Genomic DNA, 23,181 nt, shown 5'->3' with positions numbered 1-23,181 from the left:
GAAACAACAACATGGCTGGACGCCTGTCCTAGAGGCACACCGGCCTGTAGGAACGAGGGGTCGTTCCAAGGGCTGAGGGCGCGGCGACACAGCGCAGTAACCGAGACCCGGTGTGTGCCCGCGTGCCATGCGCGTCTGGGGACCCGATCGTGAAGCCAGTGCTGAAGTGGTCTCATATGGAGCAACCCGAGCGGCGTGACGGCGGCTGCGGATGCCATATGCCCCAGGAGCCTCTGAAAGAACTTCAGTGGGACCACTAGTTTGCTGTCGAGCTCCCTCAGACAGTTCAGCAACAGGCGAGCGCGTTCCTCGGAGAGGTGCGCTACCATGGTGATCGAGTCCAGCTCCATCCCGAGAAAAGAAATCCTCTGCACGGGGGCGAGTTTGCTCTTTTCTCGGTTGACCTGAAGCCCCAGTAGGCGGAGATGCCGAAGCACCTTGTCCCTGTGCATAATCAATTGCTCCCGCGAGTGGGCTAAAATCAGCCAGTCGTCGAGATAATTGAGTATGCGAATGCCCGCGAGCCGAAGGGGCGCTAGGGCACCCTCCGCGAGTTTGGTGAAGACCCGCGGAGACAGAGAGAGCCCGAAGGGGAGGACCTTGTACTGCCACGCTCGACCCTCGAACGCAAACCGCAGAAATTGGCGGTGGCGTGGAAGAATGGAGACATGGAAATACGTGTCCTTCAGGTCTATGGCTGCAAACCAATCCCGAGGACGAACGCATTGGAGAATGCGCCTCTGCGTGAGCATTCTGAACGGCAGCTTGTGCAGACAGCGGTTCAAAACGCGCAGATCTAGGATTGGCCGTGACCCACCGCTCTTTTTGGGTACGATGAAGTATGGGCTGTAAAACCCACTCTCCATCTCGGCTGGAGGAACCGGCTCGATTGCACCCTTCGCCAGGAGGGCAGCAATCTCCTCTCGCAAGACAGGGGCGGACAGGGGGTTGACCCTGGAGAAATACACGCCCGTAAACTTGGGGGGCCGTTTCGCGAACTGAATCGCGTAACCGAGTCTGATTGTGCGTATGAGCCACCGCGAGGGGCTGGCCCGCGTTGAAAAGTACCGTTGTTATCGGGGCCCCGCCCTCCAGCGGGGAAAGAGCAAGTTTCCTCTTCTCCGGATGGCCTGTCTCAGGGACGCTTCGCGGTCCGTTTACCGGACTTAACGGCGCCCTGGGCAGGAGGGGCTGCCTGCTTTCGAGGTGAACGCCGCGCCCGCTTGGCCGGAGGCGCAGGCGGGGGCGGGGCAGCACTCGTTGGCGGGCGCCCTCGGCGAGGAACAGCGGAGGTGGATGGCTTGGCGGGCGGAGCGGGCTTACGGCCACGCCGATAGATGACATTGCCCATCGCATCCGACTGCTCTTTCACCGCCTTGAATTCCTGGGTGAATTCACCGACGGTGTCGCCGAACAGGCCAGCCTGGGATATGGGCGAGTCAAGAAAGCGAACTTTGTCAACGTCGCGCATATCGGCCAGGTTTAGCCAGAGGTGGCGTTCCTGAACCACAAGTGTGGACATCGTCCTCCCCAGCGCACACGCGGCGGACTTAGTAGTCCGAAGAGCATAGTCGGTCGCGGTGCGCAGCTCATGTAATAAGCTTGGGTTGGACCCGCCCTCGTGCAGCTCGGCCAGCGCCTGCGCTTGGTAGCGCTGGTAGGTGGCCATCGCGTGCAAAGCAGAAGCAGCCTGGCCCGCAGCCTTATAAGCTCTGGCTCCGAGGGAGGCAGACAACCTACAGGCTTTGGACGGGAGGCGGGGCAAACCCCGCCACGTAGAGGCGCCGCGCGGACAAAGATTGACCGCGATAGCGCGCTCCACTGACGGGATCGCCTCATACCCCCTGGCAGCTCCGCCGTCAAGGGCGGTGAGTGCGGAGGCACTCGCAGCACGGGCAGAGAAAGGTGCCCTCCAGGACTGCGTGAGCCTACTGTGCACTTCCGGGAAGAAGGGGACGAGAGGCTTCGAAGGCTTCGCCTTCTGGTCCTCTACGTAGCACCCATCTAGTCGGTCCGGCCGCGGAGCTGGGGGATAAACCATCTCCAACCCCACGGCCGAAGCAGCCCGGGAAAGCACGGCTAACATGTCCGCTTCAGGATCCGATTTGACAGCGCTCACCTGCCCGGAGGGGGCGAGCGGGTCCGGATCTTCGTCGTACAGTGAAAGCCCACCCTCCGATGCCGCGGAGGACATCTGATCTCCGGTGTCAGCGAGTGTGAGAGCTACCATCTGGTTAGACGGATCACTCTCACCACCCGAAGCTTGGATGGAGCGCCGTGAGGAGCGAGAGGTCCGCGAGCCCGTGGGCGGCGGATTAGCTCCCGCTGAAACCCTCAGATCTGCCCGAGCGCCCGCTGCTTTTTTAGAGCAGGAGGCAACTGGGGTGGCTCGCTCTCTTGCGAAAGTTAGCCGCGATCTTAGCTGTGCAACGGTCATGGCATCGCAATGACGACATGAACCGCCCGCGAGCACCGCATTAACATGCTGGACCCCCAAACATGCAATGCAGTGATCGTGTCCATCATCCGGAGACAGGAAACCCCCGCATCCAGAAACGCACAGTCGGAGCGCCATCCTGAAAAGGACGTGCTGCACGACTGTGTTGCTCTTTTAGGAAAGTTGCAACTATACGCACCGCTCTGGAGGACCGGACCCAAAGAACCGCAGGCAAGGGAGTAACCCAGCTCGACCGTCTGCCACCGCGAAGACCCACTCTGGACCGGGAGACACACTCGTTCGCTCTGAAGTGCTGATCAGCAAGAGGAACCCTCATCGACTCACTCAGAAAGGATCTGAAGCGAAAAGGATGGCGTCTGCTGGCTTCAGGTGTGCTTATATGCTGAGATAATTGCAGATGTCGCACACCTGCGCAAGCTTACGCTGCCAATTAATTTCATTCATTGGCCCGTTCAATACTCTCCAGATAAGCGGCTTCTGATCCGAATCCTCCCATTCATGGCACTGAAGTTCCCCAACCGAAGGGGAACTGCATATTACTGTCCTAGCATCCACTTACATCACCCTGGCAACTGCACAGCATACACTAAAACACAATATAAACACCCTAGCAACCAAACAGCAACAATCCACAAGAAGAACTAGGGACTGTATATCATTGCCATAGCAACCATCCATATCACCCGAGCAACGCTATAGCAACAGTCCACAATACCCTAGAAACTGCATAACACATACGAATCTGTAAATAACTGCCATAGCAACCTCCCACAACACTGTAGAGACTGCTAAGCAGCAACCTAAAAACTAAATAAAACCACACACAATACCCTGTGAAACTGCATATCACTGTCCTAGCAACCACTTACATCACCCTGGCAACTACACAGCATCCACCAAAAACACTGCATGAACAAAACATGTTAGCAGCTGCACATCATTGCCCTTGCAACCAGACATAACAAACTGCATAGCATCACTCTAGCTACCTCCTATGTCATCCTGGAAACAGCATAACCAGAAGGTATTGGCAACTGCAATTCACTGCCCTAGCAATGATCCTCATTAGCAACCACACTATCCTAGCTACTGTTTACATTACCCTGGCAACTGCACAGCATCCACCAAATCACTCTGGAAACTGAATAATGAAAACATGTTAGCAACTGCACATCATTGCCCTGAGCACCCAACATAGATATATACACTAGATATCGCATAGGGACCCTGAGCATGTGTCAATAGCGCCGCCACATTGGTACAGTGCTCCCAGGACAAATGTCATTCAACCGCACTAGTCAAGACAGTGGTATTACAGAAAGATGCGGGATTTTAGCGCTGTCTACGGGTGTAGTAACGAGCAAACAAAGAAAACAAAGCACAAAGGCAGAACTTTTCATAGGTAATATTGTTTTTTTTTTCTGTTTTTGTATGTTCTGAACTTTTGTACTAATCAGGTAACGTTATTGATGATAACAGTCACTTACTGCAGTCACCATACGGCAAAGCAGCTCCAACTCGCACTAAACACGGCTTATGCTAGTTTTGTTGAATAAAATCAGAAAACAATGAAAAAGAAATATGACAACAAGATTCTGCGCTGTCAGAAACTTTTTTTTATTATTGCCGGCTAACGTTAGTGAAAGAGTCGTTCGGGGGATTCATTCACAAACGAATTGCTCCCTCCGTCAGTATGAGAAGTGAAAGCAGGAGAGGAGCTGTGTTTCAGGACACAGATTAGATCAAATTTAACAGGGAGGGTGGATAGTAACGTAGACTAACCATGTTCCGTACACTTTTCACTATTCAGCGCACTCAAACGACCACTCCTCCGTCATTGAAAGCCAGAAAAGCATGCTTGTGTGTTCATTCTCTGGGGGAATACCTATTGCACAACCCAAATCTTGATTGATGTCTTTTGGACCAGTAGTTTTTGAGAAAAGATGGGATAAGTACCGCCTTCGCATGTGTACGGAAGATGATAGGTATTAATGGTGTTCCGTACACGACTAAAATAGTGTTCCGTACAGGGCGCATAACTTTAATTTACTGGCAAAAATGGGCATTGTTTGAAGTCTTATTAAAATCTTATGTCAGAAAATACTATTATTGTGTTTAACTTGAAGTTAATGATATAGTAAATAACTCTTTTATGAAAGTTTTAAATGAAATAGCTTCAAAATCATTTACTTTTTATATCATGTTTATTTTATTACAGCATGACAATTTTAAATATAAAAACATTAAATTCATGCACATTGAAGCTAACTTGACTGACCTTTTATGAATATAAACATCATTACTGCAAAAGGAGGATCCAAACAGCGTTTGCAGCCTGTCTCTCAGGCGGAGAGTTGCGACATGCGGTATTTACCCACAATTGATGTTTAAACATCCCCATTTCAAAGCATTTATTTAACAAAAGATAATTTATTTAACAATTTGTGATAACATAATATTCACTTCATAAAGACTGTAATACCGTGTGATGCATAAATGAAATGCAAAAGCATATTGTCGGGGCTTTAAATGTCTCCCCTCCCAGGCGACACTCGCACTTTAAGCTTGCCCACTTTCTGTTTTCAAGCGCATTAGGTGGACGTAGCAAACTTATTGATTTTACTCGGAAACATATAGTAGGAATGTCTCTGTTGTGGTTGGGGCTGAAAGAGCGAGAATTAAAGATTACACAGATATATAGCTCGCCTACGACCCATAAGTATTTATTCAGAGATTAACGTTAAAAGGTCATCTGTATGGAACATCGTTGTGTACGGAATATGGTTAGTCTACGTTACATTTCCATACACACAAACACAAGCTTTTTGTCAGGAATGCCCGTGCGGTCACTGATCCATCAATGTAGAAAAGTGATGTAAAATTATAATTTTCGTAATTAGAAAAAAAAATTACATACAAACATCCAGGAAAACTCCCGATCACAGATATATGTGTATATGTGCGCTACCCAGTAGCAAGATGGCGGCGCTATTGATGCATTCCGTTCAATAGACAACAATAGGCCAGGCGACATCTAGTGTATATATCTATGGGCACCCAACATAACATCACCTAGCAACCACTTACAGCATCCTGGAAACAGCATAATGCATTAGAACGCATTAGCAACTCAATTTCACTGCCCTAGCAACCATCAACATCACCCTAGCATCCACAATCCACAAGAACTAGAAAGTGCAAAACATATAAAAAACTGTATTTCATTAAAATAGCAACCAACCACAACACCCTAGCAACCACTTTAAAGTTTTAAAAACAACTTAGAATGTCATATCAACTTTCCCACAAATGTATTTCAAATTAGATGCACATACCTCCCAGTGTAGATCATGATATAGTGTTCCCACTCTCTGCTACTAAAACTAATGAAGTATGAAGCTGTGAAGTATGATCTGAATGGGGATGTTTTGCGCAAAGCTTGTAAGTGTGAGTGTGTGTTTCTCGATAACAAAACTCATTGTGCCTTTAATGGCACTATGTAAAACATGAATATGGGACCTAAACAGTCTGCAGTTGATGTTTTATAGTTCAGATCTCTCTGGCTTTATTTGTATCAATTGGAGAAGCGTGAAAGTACAGAGTGTAAATCCAACCGTGAACACCTTCCAGATGCTTTTATTATAAGGGATGTTACCCAAACCTCAGACGGGCTGGTGCCTCTGCCATCTCAACATCTGTCCAAATGATTCTTCGGAAAGCCCTTATCATGACTCCATATCTTTAGATTCTGGATCTTTGATGAGAAATATGAGGCTTTTCAGTGCAATCTTTTGTTCGAGAGAGAAATCTGATGTCTTTCAGTTTCGTTTCAAGTCTCTTTGCTGTCGAGGAACAGCCGAAAGCCCCTATTGTGCATTATAAATGGTCATATTTTGGTTTTGGGGGTCTCCAACAACAAGAACACTTTCATTGTCTTATAATTTGGTCACCTTGGAATTATAAGGTTTTATCTGCGTTCTGAATGATTTGATATTTTGAGCTTCAAAGTTTTTGCAATCCATATAGCAAACACTGTGTGTGTAACAGTTCTGATTCATGCATTAACATGACAGAGCCTACAGACCCTAAATCAGGGTAAACAGGGGTAATGCAAATAGATCCTTCTGATTCTAAAAAGTCATTTCCCACTTGGAATTCTAAGGTTCTGTCTGGCAGATCTGAAGCACTACTTTTCAAGAAATACAATCAGTCTGCTTATTAATTTAATAAAAAAAATGTTGTAACAGTATGGTAATGTTTGAGAAAGTTCTTCTTTTTATTTTTTGCTTTCTATAACATTTAATTGATGTTTTAGGATGAATATGTTTTCTTGTTCAAATTAAAAACACAAGGCTGTGCTAAATATTTTGTCCAGTGCAGCTGTTATTTAATGTAATTAACATGATTATGCACTTTATACAAATTATTAAATTGGATTTATTGAATTATATGCCCCATGAATTAGTTTTTTAATTAATTAATCAATTTCATGATTAAATTAATCAAATTTATGCATTGTCATGCTAAATTTAAAGAAATGTAACTTTAAAAGAAAACAGACAATGAGCAAATGAGTCTAATAAACACTGAAAAATGTTTTACTGTCTATATATACACACAAATAAACATATATTTCACATTTAAAATATTAGATTTTTTAATAACTGTTTCTTTTTCAACAATGTAAACGGTAGCATTTTATCTCAATGTGTAATGTGTATTTATATAGCGCATATTATTGTGTATGGCCATACACCCAAAGCGCTTTACAATCATGAGGGGGGTCTCTCCACACCACCACCAGTGAGCAGCATCCACTTAGATGATGCGACGGCTGCCACAGGACAACGGCGCAAGTGCACTCACCACCAGCTGTTGGTGGAGTGGAGAGACAGTGATAGAGTCAATTCGGTGGATGGGGGTGATTGGGAGCCCATAATCGTAAGGGCCGATAGAGGGATTTTGGCCAGGACACCGGGGTTACACCCCTGCTCTTTCACGAGAAGTGATGGGATTTTTAATGACCACAGAGAGTCAGGACCTCGGTTTAACATCTCATCCGAAAGACGGCGCTCACTAACAGTATAGTGTCCCCTTCACTTTTATGAGCTCATAAACTCCTCCAGACACTGAATCTGGATCACGGAGGCTTTTGGCGGTGCTTCTGACTTAGCCAAGCCCAGTTTGATGAACTGTTGTCGTTGAAGGCTGGAGGATTTTCCTCGGAACACCGACAACAGGTTCTACGTCACAATCACGCCCCCACAAGAGCAAGCTTCTGATTGGTTAACGATGCGCGAATGTACGCTGAAGTTCTGATTTTCGAAATCGAGAGATTCGCGCGAAACGCTCGTTAATCGCGTCAAATGCACAAAACACTCAATTTGCCTGCAGGCCTCACTAACACTACTTCCAACAGCAACCTAGTTTTTCCCATGTGGTCTCCCATCCAGTTACTGACCAGGCTCAGCCCTGCTTAGCTTCAGTGAGTAACCGGTCTTGAGCTGCATGGATAAATGGCTGTGGCAATGTCAAAGAGTGCTTCTAAATCATCATATCTTTTGAGTTTAGGTTTCTGCTCAATTGTATGGGGTATGGCATTATTTAATGTGTTTTTTTTTTCTTTTCTCGTCTTTCCTGCTGTCAATGGAGCAGTTCGGCTGAATGGCAAAGCCATAGTGTGTGCTTTCAAAATGCAGATTGACTCACAGAAAGAACCTTATAGAGCCCAGCTAGAGTTCGCCTTTGTTGACAAAACTTTTTAACTTTTTTTGTTTGGTTTTAATAAAAATTCTTTAATAGTAAACAACTTGTACAAAAACATCACATAATGTAAATGAGTTGTCATTTTATAAGAATATGTCAATAACTCAATTTTGACAATAGGTAGGTAGTGCTGTCGCCTCACAGCAAGAAGGTCGCTGGGTCGTTGGTTCGAGCCTCGGCTCAGTTGGCCTTTCTGTGTGGAGTTTGCATGTTCTCCCTGCGTTCGCGTGGATTTCCTCCGGGTGCTCCGGTTTCCCCCACAGTCCAAAGACATGTGGTACAGGTGAATTCGGTAGGCTAAGGCCCCGTTTACACTAGTGCGTTTTAGTTTTAAAACGGCGTTTTAGAATGAAAACGATCCGCGTCCACACTCGTTTTACCCAGCGTTTCTGAACTGCTCTCCGTCCACACCAAAACGCTGAAAACGCACATCACATGACCACACACACACTCTTTGGCAAGCGCTGCGCCCATCAACCCAGATGAGATCTCTGCTAGTCTGACTTCTCATCAAGCATCTCCCGCTGGATCTAATCTCACTATATTTATTAAAAGTGATATTTCATTCATCTTGTTGTCTTTATCTAACGACATATTCCCTGACTTTGGTCATTGGAATCTATTACTTGTTCTCAGGTAACGTGTTTTGACTGAGCGCAGATAAGTTAATGATTAATGTAAGCACGTACATTCTGTATATTGACTGATCGCTTGCCTTTATTTCCTATAATGTATAAACTTATTGTATGTTAAACTTTTATAATGGCCATTATCGATTATTAAAACTGATATTCAGCAAAAGAGAGGGTGTGTTTCGTATTTACACTGAAATTGAAAGGAGGCAGTTGTTATCGGCTCCGTTTTGTTATAAATATCCACACAGTGAAGATGACGCTCATATATGCAGCACGACGCCTCAACATTTCTGCTGTCTGTTTAGTTGCTAATATTAAAATGAAAATAGGCAGTTCCTTAAATCATGTTTTCATTTTATTGTTGAGAAAGTGAAACAACGTAGCCAGGGTGATGTGAATGAAGTTATAAAGTACACTGTTCCCTTTGAAGATTTATCCGTGTCCTCGGTATAGTCTGTTTTCCATATCAAACTGAAAAGAAGAGACTGCAGCCTTGATCAAACTTGCGAAGTCTGAACTTACACAGAGAAGATGCGGGACTGAACTGTGTGTAACATTAGGCTACTTAATATTGAGGAAAAGCCCCAATCAGAGAGGCGAATGTCGGCAGCCCCGCCTCCGTTTTCAGATGTCTCCGTTTTCCATCATCCACACTGAGACGGAGCAGCAGCGTTTCAGAATGAAAACGGCCTCTCCAGCGTTTTCGAAACGCTCCGTTTTCGGCGCTCGAGAACTCCAGCGTAGTGTGGACAGATGGCGTAACCGCAGCAAAACTTATGCGTTTTCAAACTAAAACGCATTAGTGTAAACGGGGCCTAAATTGTCCGTAGTGTATGAGTGTGTGTGAATGTGTGTGTGGATGTTTCCCAGAGATGGGTTGTGGCTGGAAGACTTGCTGGATAAGTTGGCAGTTCATTCCGCTATGGCGAACCCGAATTAATAAAGGGATTAAGCCCACAAGAAAATGAATGAATAAATGTCTGATTGAACCTTATAATTGTAAAGTGACGATATGCATTTATTTTTACCTAATTATCCCAATGACTCCCATATAATTTGTTAAGCAATTCATTTGTGATTAGAAGGGATTACAAACTGCGCAGAGTGATTACAACTTATAACATACAATTAAATACATATTTTAGAAAATTACAGAAAACGAGGCAACAATTTTAATCACACTTACATGTTGTGATCTGGAGGAAGAAGAAACTGGTCCATATGAACTGTAACAGTTACTGACAAAGTCCCTGACAAAGTCCCATACATAACAGTCTTTACTGCTTCTTCTATTAATAGCAAACGGCCGACAAATTCTGCATTGCAGTTTAAGTTAAGTTATCAAACATCAGAAAAGAGGCAGAAACAAACACAGCACACGGTTGGCTTTACAGTGGTATTGTTGTGAAAATGAACTTTATCCCTTAATTCCCTGCAGCTGAATCTCCATCTGTCAGTGATCGTCATTTTCGTGTCTTGATCAGTGCCATGATCCCCCACGCCCGTCTAGTGTCTGAAGGGAAAGGTGTGTTCACGTTTTACCGGATGCGGCTCTTTATATTTGGTGATGTACTGTATTGACATCGACGTGTTCAGGCAAAAGATACGAACCCAACTCGAATCATTTATTCCACTCTGAGTCGACTATTTCGTTAAAGAATCAATAGTTTTAAACACATGGTGATTACATATGGTAGATTTAAACTTTAGCTGGATGTTTTCATTCACTCAGTGCTGTTAAGCAGGTCGCACACCAGAAGCGCCGCTCGGCGGCGCGCCGCGCAGCGCCATGTAGCGCCATGTATTTTAGAATTTTAAACATAGGTTTCTATCAGGATACACACACCGGCGCCGCAAGTCGGCGGCGCCCGGCGACGGCTCAGGACGCAGTTCATTTTTCAGCCGCGCCACAGAGCGCCATCTGAATAGTTTCATGTTAAATATCATTCGAATGTGCGCGTCTGGTGTGCTATACTTTAAACTGTCATGTACGCGCCGTGTCGCGGCGCCGAGCGGCGCCGAGCGGCGCTTCTGGTGGGCGACCTGCTTTACACTCTGCATTGAAGCTTATTTTCAAAAACCACTTAATAGTTTGTTTTTATTTAAAAATGAGCTCATTTTATGTGGTCTTAATGAGTTTTAATTTGCTTGTATATTCCAATAGGAAAAAAATATGCCAATAGTAAGTGTTATCCAAAGTTGTTGAATGCTTGTTTCTGATTAGCTGATGCACATGCTAAGTTGTGCAGTTATTTTTAGGGTAGCACATAGCTGAAATAGTTCCAAGCAGGTTTTGACTATTAGTTTTGTATTTTATATTTCTTGCTAATTCTAGTGTTTTTGCAGCCTACAACAGGAAAAGAACCAAACCTGACAAAAAAACAAGCTACTATGACAAACAATAGAGCACACATAAGAAACATTTCCTGTTTTTTATACCAAAATATGCTTTTTTATTCAAAGAAAGAATGTCTTTTTTTTCCCCTGCTGTATCTCCCATTCAAATGCACAAATTTTGCTCAAAAACAGATCCATTTATATGCACAGAAACATGCACGGCTTCATAAAGCAGATGTCGGTGTTTTATTATGCTGCCAAATAAATGCCTGAGGTGTCGATTTGAGCTAAGGGCATGAAAGCATTCTTTATATGAAGAAATCAATCGGCTACATAATAAATCAGTGAGCCTGTTGGTAACATAACTGTCATTTGTAATTATTGTATAGTCTGCTTACTGTACATGCACAGTCGTTTTTTTCTACAGTACTATTTGAACTGTAATAGATCCTTTTCACATTTCCATTTCTCTGCAGCAGAAGTCATCATAGCTGGGTAAACTAAGAGAGCTGTGCATAGCAGAGTATCACAATATGATTTGGTCAAATAAGAAAGGGAAAAAAACCCATCAAAGTGTTTTCATGACATTCAACAAATGTTTAAATATTCAGCTTGTTGGAATATCTATCTCTATTCCATGCGTGTTCAAGAGAAAAGGTCTGGAGAGGTTTTTCTTCAATGTCAAAAATCGTAACAATTTATTGGATACAAATGAATAATTCGATGACAGAGCTCTGGGTTACATTACCCCAATGCAATACAAGAATTACATTCAAGAGGTTCGCAACTAACATACATTTCCTGACTTCAGCATATATACACCACCGATCTTAACAGATGGAGTTTTGGTGTAACGTCACTTGTCAGTCATTGTTCAGTCCTCCATTGGCCGCCCCTTCGGCATACTTCCTCTTTTTCTATGAATTCTCTGCCCAAAAACAAAGTATACATCTTTCTGTGTTCTGTGTTCAGTTTTAACACCTCTCTTCAGACAGGAAGTTTCTGCAGAGCTGAATTAAATTTTGGACCCGCATCTATCTACTTCTGCAAAAATGCTAATTAGTATGCACAGCACTCACCCACAACATTAGAAGTTCAGTTAATATATGACCCTTACATGACCAATACAAATAATTGTTTGATTAAAAGAAAAGAGACAAAAAATAATAAAAAATGGTTCCTATTATTCAATAAGCTAGAAGAAAAAACAATGTAAAATGTACTGTCCTGCCCATAGACACTTCATTAAAACACCTCACATAAGCAGTACCTAGTTTTTTGGTAACTTGATGCAAAGATCAAATATAATACAAAGTAAATGTTTAAAAGTGTACAAATATTTTAATTAAAAATCTAAATTTGTTAGGATTTAAGACGCTGATGACCATTAAAAACATCATCACTGTCTTTTGAAAAGTCTATTGCTTAGAGGAACGTAAAAGATTTTCACTATTTACAGGAGAAGTCTTTGATTTTACGGAAATCTGAATCCAGAATGTCTGTGTTTTGTCTCACAAGCTGTGTTAAAATCCCCGGCCAAATTACCTTCTGTTTTTTGGCAAACACCGAGGTCATGTGGTTATTTAATTGCTGTCCAAATCCACTTCTGAATTTCTAATGTACATCAATTTAAAAACTTGTTTTGTAAAGCCTTTTGGCCTCTGAAATGCACCATATGGTTGCACTTTGCGGCATCTTGTGCATTACTTTGCTGGACAGTTTGTGTCCGTATACTTTTTTCATCAATAGCACCTTTCACTCAGTGATACCAGTAAATATCCAGAACATTTCCGGACTTTATCTGTAAATTTCAAAAAGCGCTGTTCACACAGGCAGGGACGTTCCAGAATTTTTCCAGAAAAGACACACATCCATTCCAAAATACAGGTAAATTCATTAACCATAAATGGCCTCTAAACAGCTGCGCTTATATTTGAAAACATAATAGGGATCTTTAATTGATGGTTTCACTTTTATTTAAAGATTTAGCATTCATGCAGCTGCTTTTGTCCCAGAGATATCCAAAGGCAGAAGCATGAACCACAGCTAAATGTTTGCAAGCTTGACTACATTACAAATTCTGTGGATGGATAAGTATTGTGAACAACTTCAATTTAAACATGACATTGACCCCTTTCGCATGTCGAGATGTACGTATGTTTGTCGGTGCTAGCAGCCCGGGAGCACGAGCGCCACGCAGCTGAACGCAGGGCTTGCAGTAAACTCACAGCGGTTTATCATAAGCATTTTATCGATAATATTTTGATTATATTTTGATTATTTGATTATAGTATATAGTTATCTGACTAACATCTAGAAGGTAAATGTGTCTGCAAAAATATTCAAAGGTTTTTATTGTCATAAACAGCACGGATGTTAATGCGTCTGAATGTTCTGATTGGCTGGAGTAGAGTTTACCTTCTATGTTTACACAGAGCAGCATTTCAAAATATTACCTGTAATGTTACAACTTCTCTTACCGCAAAATTACTGGATATCGATGAATTTACCGGTATTTTCAAAAAGAGCCTGTTTGTATGTACGAAAGCGGCTTTTTTTGTTCAAAATTAAAATATTTGTTTTCATGTTGTTATGACAATTGCCCCAGCTATGATGCTTTGCCTTGTTGATATTTTTGTCTTAAACAATACCCCCATCCACCCCTACTCCTCCCCCACTTTCCTTTAATCCAGGGTGGCATGGTAGCTCAGTGGTTAGCACTGTTGCCTCATAGCAAGAACATCACCAGTTCAAGTTCCGGCTGGACCAGTCGGCGTTACTGTGTGGAGTTTACATGTTCTCCCTGTGCTGGTGTTGGTTTCCACCGGGTACTCTTGTTTTCTCCCACAATCTAAAGACATGCGGTATAAGGGAATTAAATAAACCAAATTTGCACCGTAAATGAGCATTTAGTACTAAGCTTCAAAGCACAACCTCTGATAATCAAAGAGCAGGCCAAAAGAATGAACTCAGGGCAGTTCTCGAGACCTACCTGAGGTCAGACTCTCCTCTCGCCCTACGAAACTGGAGGACTTGAGTATGTTCTGGGTAGGCATAGGATGATAACCGTTTCAAGGTATACCACGGTTTGAAAACATCAAGGTTTTAAACCCGTCACAATTTTCTGCAATATCGTTCCTTAGGTATGTGTGTATGTAACCGATTTTTTATTTACTTTTTTTTTTTTTGCTTTTAGTTTTTTAGGACAACAATATCTCCAGCAGAAAATATATCTAAAGATGCTGTGTTAAATTGCAAAAAAATAAATAAATAATAATAATAATAATCTGTCTTTGAAACAAATAAAGACAGCAGAAGTCAATAATTCATTTAGCCTGACATGTTTACTGTTCCAATATATTTTAAATGTTGCTCAAAATAAAACATAAGCTGCGTCCCAAATCGCATACTTATGCACTATTCTACGCCATTTTGTAGTATAAATAGTGTAAGTAGTGTGTTTTCACACTGAAAACTCTAAAAATAATAAGTGCACTTTAATTACCTGGATGATACACTCATTCAGCCGGTAAAATTAAGTGTGTAACGATGGACACTTCACGCACTCAACGACCGCAGGTTTGCTTACGTAGCGGAAGGGGCGGAGCTATCGGACGCACATGTTGAATAACTTTATTTATTTTGGATGGTGAAAGCAAAATTCTTTTACGTGAGTGATTATAACGCCTCCCGATAGTGATTGCGGCAACACTCACGGCAGGTATTATTTGATAATTCGGCCGTTTACTTCAATGATTTGGCAACCGTCAAACGTCATCAGGGAAACGGTTTGAATTTCCGCTTAGTAAAAAAATATTAGTGTGCCATTTGGGACGACACTACACACATATACTACCCTGTTGAGTGTGTAAGTGCATAAGTATAGTGCATGAGTGCATAGTGTATAGTGTGCCATTTGGGACGCAGCTATACTGTTCAAAAGGTGAAAACTTTTTTTTTTTTGTTTTTTTTATCCAGAAATTTAAAACGAATATATCTTAAAGGAGCAATCACAATACAGTGAAACAGGAAATCGTGATATTTGTATCCAAGATTATCATACCGTCAGAACTTACCGGCCGATACCTAGTTCTGAGCTCAGGGCTCTCTCCCAGGACAGCATGCCAAACATGCCTTATTATCAATCATCAGCTAAGTGTGAACTCTTCAAACATAAGTCTTGTATTATCCCCCAGTAATACTCCAGGGTTTTTCCAATGAGTATTTCAATATAGAGCTCATAAACATCTGAGATAAAGAGCTATGAAATGCTGATTTCCTCTGTATTTTTGCAGTAGGAGATTTGTGGTCTCAAGGTGTGTTTTTTTCCTTCATTCTCCTGTCTGTGCACAACTGTGTTTTTATCTTTGTTGTATTTGTCCTTGAGCTTGAAATCCTGCATTACTTTGTGTGTGTGTGTGTGTGTGCTGAAGAGAAAAGCTCTCCTTTTCTTCACTGTAGTTGATGTGTTTTCTTTATTGCAGGGCTTGCGCGCACTGAGAAGGACAAGGGCTCTCTCTATGAGTTGACCTTTCGTGGTGAACACAAACATGAGCTCCGCAGGCTGGTTCTGTTTAGACCCTTCGGCCCCCTTATGAAGGTAAAGAGCGAGTTGGTGGAGACGAGCCACATGCCCATTAACATTGTGCTGCCGCTGTCCCAAAGGGCCGACAAATTCAGACAGTTCATGCACAACTTCAGGTAACCGTTCTGCTTCTCTCTGTTATCTCATTCATTCTCTTCTCCTCATTCATCCATTCATTTTCCTTCAGCTTAGTATTTATTTATCAGGGGTCGCCCACAGCGAATAGAACCGCCAGCAACTCTAACATATGTTTTACACAACGGATGCCCTTCCAACCGCTACCAAGTACCGAGAAAGTTATCATTCTCATCTTCCTAGAAATGATGTGGTTTGGGGTTGCAGTATTTTTTAAGAATTAAAGGCACAGATAATGTATTGTGAATTAAATGATTAAATGACATTTTAGATCAAAAATTAAAGTAATTAATTTTAAAAAATATAAAAAATAAAGAGATATTTTAACTGTTTCAAGATTATTTTTCTAATTGACTCAGGTTAAAATAAATTTGAACTAAATATAAATTAAATTTGTCCAAGCATAATAGAAAATCCACCAAAGAATATAAAAGATTTTCAGCCACTTCAGACTTTATAAGACCTCATAATTATTCATTCTCTCATTCATTTTCTTTTCGTCTCTTTATTAATCCGGGGTCACCACAGTGGAATGAATTACCAACTTATCCAGCATTTTTTATGCAGCAGATGCCCTTCCAGCCTCAACCCAACACTGGGAAACACCCATACACTCTTGCATTCACACACATACACTACAGACAATTGAGCTTATTCAATTCACCTGTACCATATGTCTTTGGAGTGTGGGGGAACCTGCAAACTTTACACAGAAATGCCAACTGAAGCTCAAACCAGCCACCTTCTTGCTGTGAGGCAATCTGTGCCACCGTGACGCTCTTCATAAATATAATGCAATATAGTTTTATTTTGTTTTTATTATAAATTTTATTTTTATTGTTTTATTTTTATTTTATTTTATTATTTTATTTTATTAATCACAGCACAAAACAATCCATCATTATTAAATAAAATTAACTTGTAACTAATTTAATTGTTAGTTGAATGTTTATTGCTAGATAATAATAAAACAATAACAAAAACAAGATTTTGAACTAAAAATAAAACATCCCAAACCTCACAAATTTTATTTTATTTTATTTTATTTTATTTTATTTTATTTTATTTTATTTTATTTTTATTTTTTATTTTATTTTATTTTATTTTATTTTATTTTATTTTATTTAAACCCACAAAACATTTAAAACACTGTCCAAAGCTAAATAATCTATTGCATTTTACAACTGTACTATACTCTCCGTTTTTTTTTTTATAACTTGATGCATAAATTTCCCACTGGATAAGTTGGAGGTTCATTCCGCTGTGGCGACCCCAGATTAATAAAGCGACTAAGCCGACAAGAAAATGAATGAATGAATGAATAAATTTCCCATTAACATCTACTATTTGCCTTTCTCATCATTTATCTGTAGTGTATTTTAGAACTCTTTAGTTGTAATGTTTACTTATGGTTTATAGCTTGTTTATATTGTTATGCGCCCGGTCAGTACCGGGATGGGAAAGCTAGATTGTTGCTGGAAGAGGTGTTAGTGAGGCCAGCAGGAGGTCCTCAACCTGTGGTCTGTGTAGGTCAGTCATGAACCAAGTACAGTGAAGGGGACTCTATACTGCTCAGTGAGCGCTGTCTTTTGGATGAGACGTTTAACCGAGGTCTGTCACAAAACAAATTCCTGGCAATTAAGCTCATTCTTATTCTGATTCTAGATAATAATAAAATCCCTAAAAGCAAGGTTTGAACTAACCTAAAACCTGACCTGAACTAACCTGAAACCATATATAACCTGATATAAAGTCAATGCTAAAGAAAACAACTATTCCCTTAACAGCTTTGAGTGCTATTTTGTACCCTCTTTGTGAAAACTACCAAACCAGTTTGTCTCAGTCACCCTCCACCTCCTATTTTACATCTAATTTCTGTTTTAATTAGTGCCTGCAAGCAGTGCTTAAAGAGTCTTATAATAGGCGTTGAGCAAACACTTTGACCTCATTCTGGTTTGGGAGGCTTGAGAGGACAAACAAGGGGATTGTGAGTTACATTCACATACAGAATGAGCTCAATCCCAGCAGCCCCATCAAACTAATGGGCTGTGGCATTAACATGATAGAGATGCATATAGAAGATAATGCTTGTAGTACACACAACACAAACACAGCACTTTTTTTTGTGCTGTGTGTGCACTTTTGCCACTCAGTCATGATAGAAATGAATCCAGTAGATATTATATTCATGTTTAGATGCCAAGTGATGAAGTGTGTTATGAACATATGTTCAACACAGTCTTACAGCAGTTCATAGCATTTAGTAGCATTCATAGCAAACATAGCATTTACATTTGTGGTGTGTGTGCAGTTTTGCCACTCAGTCATGATAGATTAATCCAGTAGATATATTCTTGTTTAGACGCTAAGTTATGAAGTGTGCTATGAAAATATGTCCAAAGCAATCTTACAGCAATTCATAGCATTTAGCAGCATTCATAGCATTCGTAGCAAACATAGCATTTAGTTTTGTGCTTTTAGTTTGTACGTTTTTGTCACTTAGTCATGATAGATGAATCCAGTAGATATTATTTTCATTCTTAGATGCCAAGTTATGAAGTGTGTAATGAAAATATGTCCAACACAGTCTTACAGCAATTTGTAGCATTTAGTAGCATTCATAGCAAACATTGCATTTAGTTTTGTGCTGTGTGTGCAGTTTTGCCACTCAGTCATGATAGAAATGAATCCAGTATCATATTCATGTTTAGATGCCAGTTTATGAAGTGTGTTATAAAATATGTTCAATGCAATCTTACAGTAATTTGTAGCATTTAGTAGCATTCATAGCATTTGTAGCACACAGCATTTAGTTTTGTGCTGTGTTTGCACTTTTGCCACTCAGTCATAATAGAAATGAATCCATTACATACTATATTCATGTTTAGATGCCAAGTTATGAAGTGTGTTATGAAAATATGTCCAAAGCAATCTTACAGCAATTCGTAGCATTTAGTAGCATTCATAGCATTCGTAGCAAACATAGCATTTAGTTTTGTGCTTTTAGTTTGTACGTTTTTGCCACTTAGTCACGATGGATGAATCCAGTAGATATTATTTTCATTCTTAGATGCCAAGTTATGAAGTGTGTAATGAAAATATGTCCAACACAGTCTTACAGCAATTTGTAGCATTTAGTAGCATTCATAGCAAACATAGCATTTAGTTTTGTGCTGTGTGTGCAGTTTTGCCACTCAGTCATGATAGAAATGAATCCAGTATTATATTCATGTTTAGATGCCAGTTTATGAAGTGTGTTATAAAATATGTTCAATGCAATCTTACAGTAATTTGTAGCATTTAGTAGCATTCATAGCATTTGTAGCACACAGCATTTAGTTTTGTGCTGTGTTTGCACTTTTGCCACTCGGTCATAATAGAAATGAATCCATTACATACTATATTCATGTTTAGATGCCAAGTTATGAAGTGTGTTATGAAAATATGCAATTTTTTTGCATAAAAAGTGCAAAATAACGCAATCTTACAATAATTCATACTATTTAGTAGTGATAGATTAATGCAGTAGATATATTCTTGTTTAGACGCCAAGTTATGAAGTGTGTTATGAAAATATGTCCAAAGCAATCTTACAGCAATTCGTAGCATTTAGTAGCATTCATAGCAAACATAGCATTTAGTTTTGTGCTGTGTGTGTAGTTTTGCCACTGAGTCATGATATAAATGAATCCAATAGATATTTTATTCATGTTTAGATGAGTTATGAGGTGTGTTATGAAAATATGTTTAACACAATCTTATCCCTGCTGAAAAAAAAAATCTGCTTAAATCAGCCTAAGCTAGTTAGCTGGTTTTAGCTGGTCGACCAGCCTGGTTTTAGAGGGGTTTTAACCAGGCTGGTTTCCAGCCATTTCCAGCCTGGTCTTAGCTATTCAGGCAGGGAGATTACTTTTTTATTTAGTGGCTGATTTGTATTCATTTGTGCGATGTCATTTGTACATTTTAGTCTGATTTGCTCATCAGTCATCACCTAATGAGGACTAGGGTTAGGGGTGGGTTTTGTTAACATGTCTCCTTTTAAAATTTGCACATTTTTATGTGAATAAAATGGTATGAATTTGTACGAATTAGCCACTTTTTTTAGACAAAACATAAAATAGTTACGGTTCCTCATGACAAAGCATGTCAAAGAGGCATTAAAAGTGTGACACATGACATACAATGACAATTTGCTGTTAATTTACTCACTTTCCGGTCATCCAATATACAGATGACTTTGTTTTCTTCAGTAGAACACTGACAATTGTTTTTAGCTTAAACTGTGGTCTTGAATATTTACTTGATTAAATGGAAATGAGAAGCAGTCAACTGACAGTCAATCAGTAAGGGAAAGAATTAAGCTGTGGCTCCTGATTGATTCATTTAGGCCTTATGACGTAAAGTGATTACGCTGTTATTTATAAAATTATTCATTGAGCAGGATATTGCCTTCTGCAAATTCATTTTGTTTTGTCTGTATGTCTTTTTTTTACTCTCATAGAGCCAGTAACCATTGGCTAGATTTTATATTCTTTAGATAAGTTTAAATCAATCTCCATAAACAGTTTTAAATGCTCATTTATTATTCCACAAAATACCCCTAGAATCAAAAGGTCCATAATTGACCATATTTGGATGAGTTGTAAATAATAATAAGCTCTGCTGTGACGTGCAGCTCTTACGTAAACACACACACAGACACACAAACGCACAGCTTGATAAATGCTGAACCAAGGAAATATAATAATATTTAATTTGTCTAAACTATTTAAAAAATGAAGTGTATGCCTTGTTTAATCTTATTAACTTAATAGGTGGAAGTTTATTTTACCTACATGAAGTGAGGGAACTCTCTAATATAAACCCACGAGAAACGTTAACCTATTTTGCTCACAAGATTCTTTAGATATCATTGGAATTTGACAATTATTATTATCGTCAATGTAGTAAACAATTATACTTTCAATTATTACTAAAATGTAAAAAATAGAATGAATATAAAATCTTTGTAACTTTTGTCGCTTTGGATCACTGATGTTGGAAATCTAGGTTTGAACCTTGCATTTAATGTGTTTTCAATAAATGCAAAAGAAAAATTATGTTTTTTGTTCTGACATGAAATTAAATCTGAACCAGTAGGCTGCAAATAACACACAATTCTCTTAAGCTCTTCAGAACTGAAGTCTAAACATCCAAATCTCTATTGTCTGTTGAGCATAAAGGACACAGATCTTGTTCAGCAGCGTCTCCAAACAGTTGGCACACTTCTGTCAGAATGTGGCTGCTTCAGATCAGGAATTTCACACTAGGGCTTCAGTCTTTGTGTGTTACTCTTGTCGTGCCCCGCAGGGTCATCTCGTCTTGTCAAAATCTGAAACCATCTGTATCGGTGCATGTGTCTCTCAAGGCCAACACTCAATAGATTTGTTCCATCTTGGAGTTTTTTATTGCAATGCATTTTTGAATTTACAATATTCATATTATGCTATCTACCTTTTAGACTTTATTAAGTAATATTTTTAAATATATTTAATTTTACTCTACTTCAGCTTAGTTACGTATTTTTTGTACTGTATGTATGTTATCGAGTCTTCTAAGATGTACAAATACCATAATATGTTTACAGATATTTAAGAAACATGCTATGTGAACATACTTGGTTATCTGAAAAACAATGCTAAAGAATTGGTAAAATGTGGTTCTGTCTAGCTTTTAGTGTAAGGCTCAATCGTCAGGAATACCTACTCCTGTTTGCCGTCAATCTGGCAAACTGTGTCTGTGAAGTCATGTGAAAAAACACCTTTCTAATATTTTGAATTTGTATCGCAATACCTAGTTTCAATCCTAAATATTTCGACTTTAAAGAATAGGGTCTGTCTCCGGGCCCAAGACAGGGGTGTAACATGAAGAGGCGTAACTTGTAGTAAAGGTGTAACTTGAAGTTATGTAGACCCATGTGTGAAAACTATCTTGTCAGCAAGATGATGCTGTACCCATCACAATTATTAACATCTACACCTACTCCACACCTAAACCCAACCGACATAGTTATTAACGTCTACACAACCCTAAACCCAACAACCACAGTTATTACGTCTCGCATGGTTCAATAAGATCTTGATAACTGCAAGTTACGCCTCTAACGTACTACTTCATGTTATGCCTCTCTTTTGTAAACCGCAGACAGATACACTTGCCTTCAAAAGCCTTTGAAAATTTATAGGTAGTGCTGTCGCCTCACAACAAGAAGGTCGCTGGTTCGAGCCTCGGCTAGTTAAGTTGGCGTTTCTATGTGGAGTTTGCATGTTCTCCACGCGCTCGTGTGGGTTTCCTCTGGGTGCTCCGGTTTCCCCCACAGTCCAAAGACATGCGGTACAGGTGAATTGGGTCGGCCAAATTGTCCGTAGTGTATGAGTGTGAATGAGTGTGTATGGATGTTTACCAGAGATTGGTTGCAGCTGTTAGGGCATCCGCTGCGTAAAACGCAGGATATGCTGGATAAGTTGGCAGCTCATTCCGCTTCTCATCCCTGGATTAATAAAGGGACTAAGCAGAAAAAAAATGAATATATATATATATATATATATATATATATATATATATATATATATATATATATATATATATATATATATATATATATATATATTAGGGGTGTCATGATTTCGATTTTTAATCGAAATCGATCTAAATTTATGCTCAATTTCGATTATCGAATCAAAAAATAGAATCGTCGATGCTGCCACGCCCCCATGTCACGTCAGCTTGTCTTGCCAAGCGGGAAAAAACAGGCTTGTTGAAGTGCTTGTTGAACTGCAGAAGCAGGAGACTCGTCGACAGAGCTAAAATCCTCTCCTCTTTCAATGAAGTCGCCGGTGTGTAAGCATTTTGGATTTCCAGTGAGTTATGTTGACAACATCCGTGTTGTCGACAAAAAAAAACACAGTTTTGCAAGCTCTGCTATGTACGTATTACTTACGGTTCGTCCGATAGACAACACCGGCATCGCGATCCTCCACCCGCCCCCGTTGCAAATCCGCTCGCACCCGCCCTGTTTACACTGTCTTTGTTTTTAAATGGCATTTTAGAACGACAACGATTTGACATCGACAGTGGCGTGTAGCATTTCTGAGCAGCTCTCCTTCCTTTCTACCTCTGACACACACACACAGACACACAGACACAGACGCACACACACAGCCGCTCGAGACAGCGGGTTCAGGCAGTCAGAGGATCAGTAGACTGCTTCAATCTTTCACTCACTT

At 40.5% G+C, this 23,181-nt stretch overlaps 1 protein-coding gene across 1 annotated transcript in view; it reads left to right on the top strand.

Moving 5' to 3' along the window:
* The window catches only part of csgalnact1a (chondroitin sulfate N-acetylgalactosaminyltransferase 1a), a 93,118-nt gene that overhangs the window by 38,448 nt on the left and 31,489 nt on the right, over window positions 1-23,181 (top strand). Inside the window, exon 3 of the mRNA XM_001333443.9 lies at window positions 15,681-15,897. Within this exon, the coding sequence (XP_001333479.4) occupies window positions 15,681-15,897 (217 nt within the window). The remainder of the gene's footprint in view (window positions 1-15,680; window positions 15,898-23,181) is intronic.

The sequence above is a fragment of the Danio rerio genome, chromosome 10 (genome assembly GCF_049306965.1).
Source record: "Danio rerio strain Tuebingen ecotype United States chromosome 10, GRCz12tu, whole genome shotgun sequence".
Taxonomy (NCBI): Eukaryota; Metazoa; Chordata; class Actinopteri; order Cypriniformes; family Danionidae; genus Danio; species Danio rerio.
This window is presented reverse-complemented; position numbering and strand designations above follow the sequence as displayed.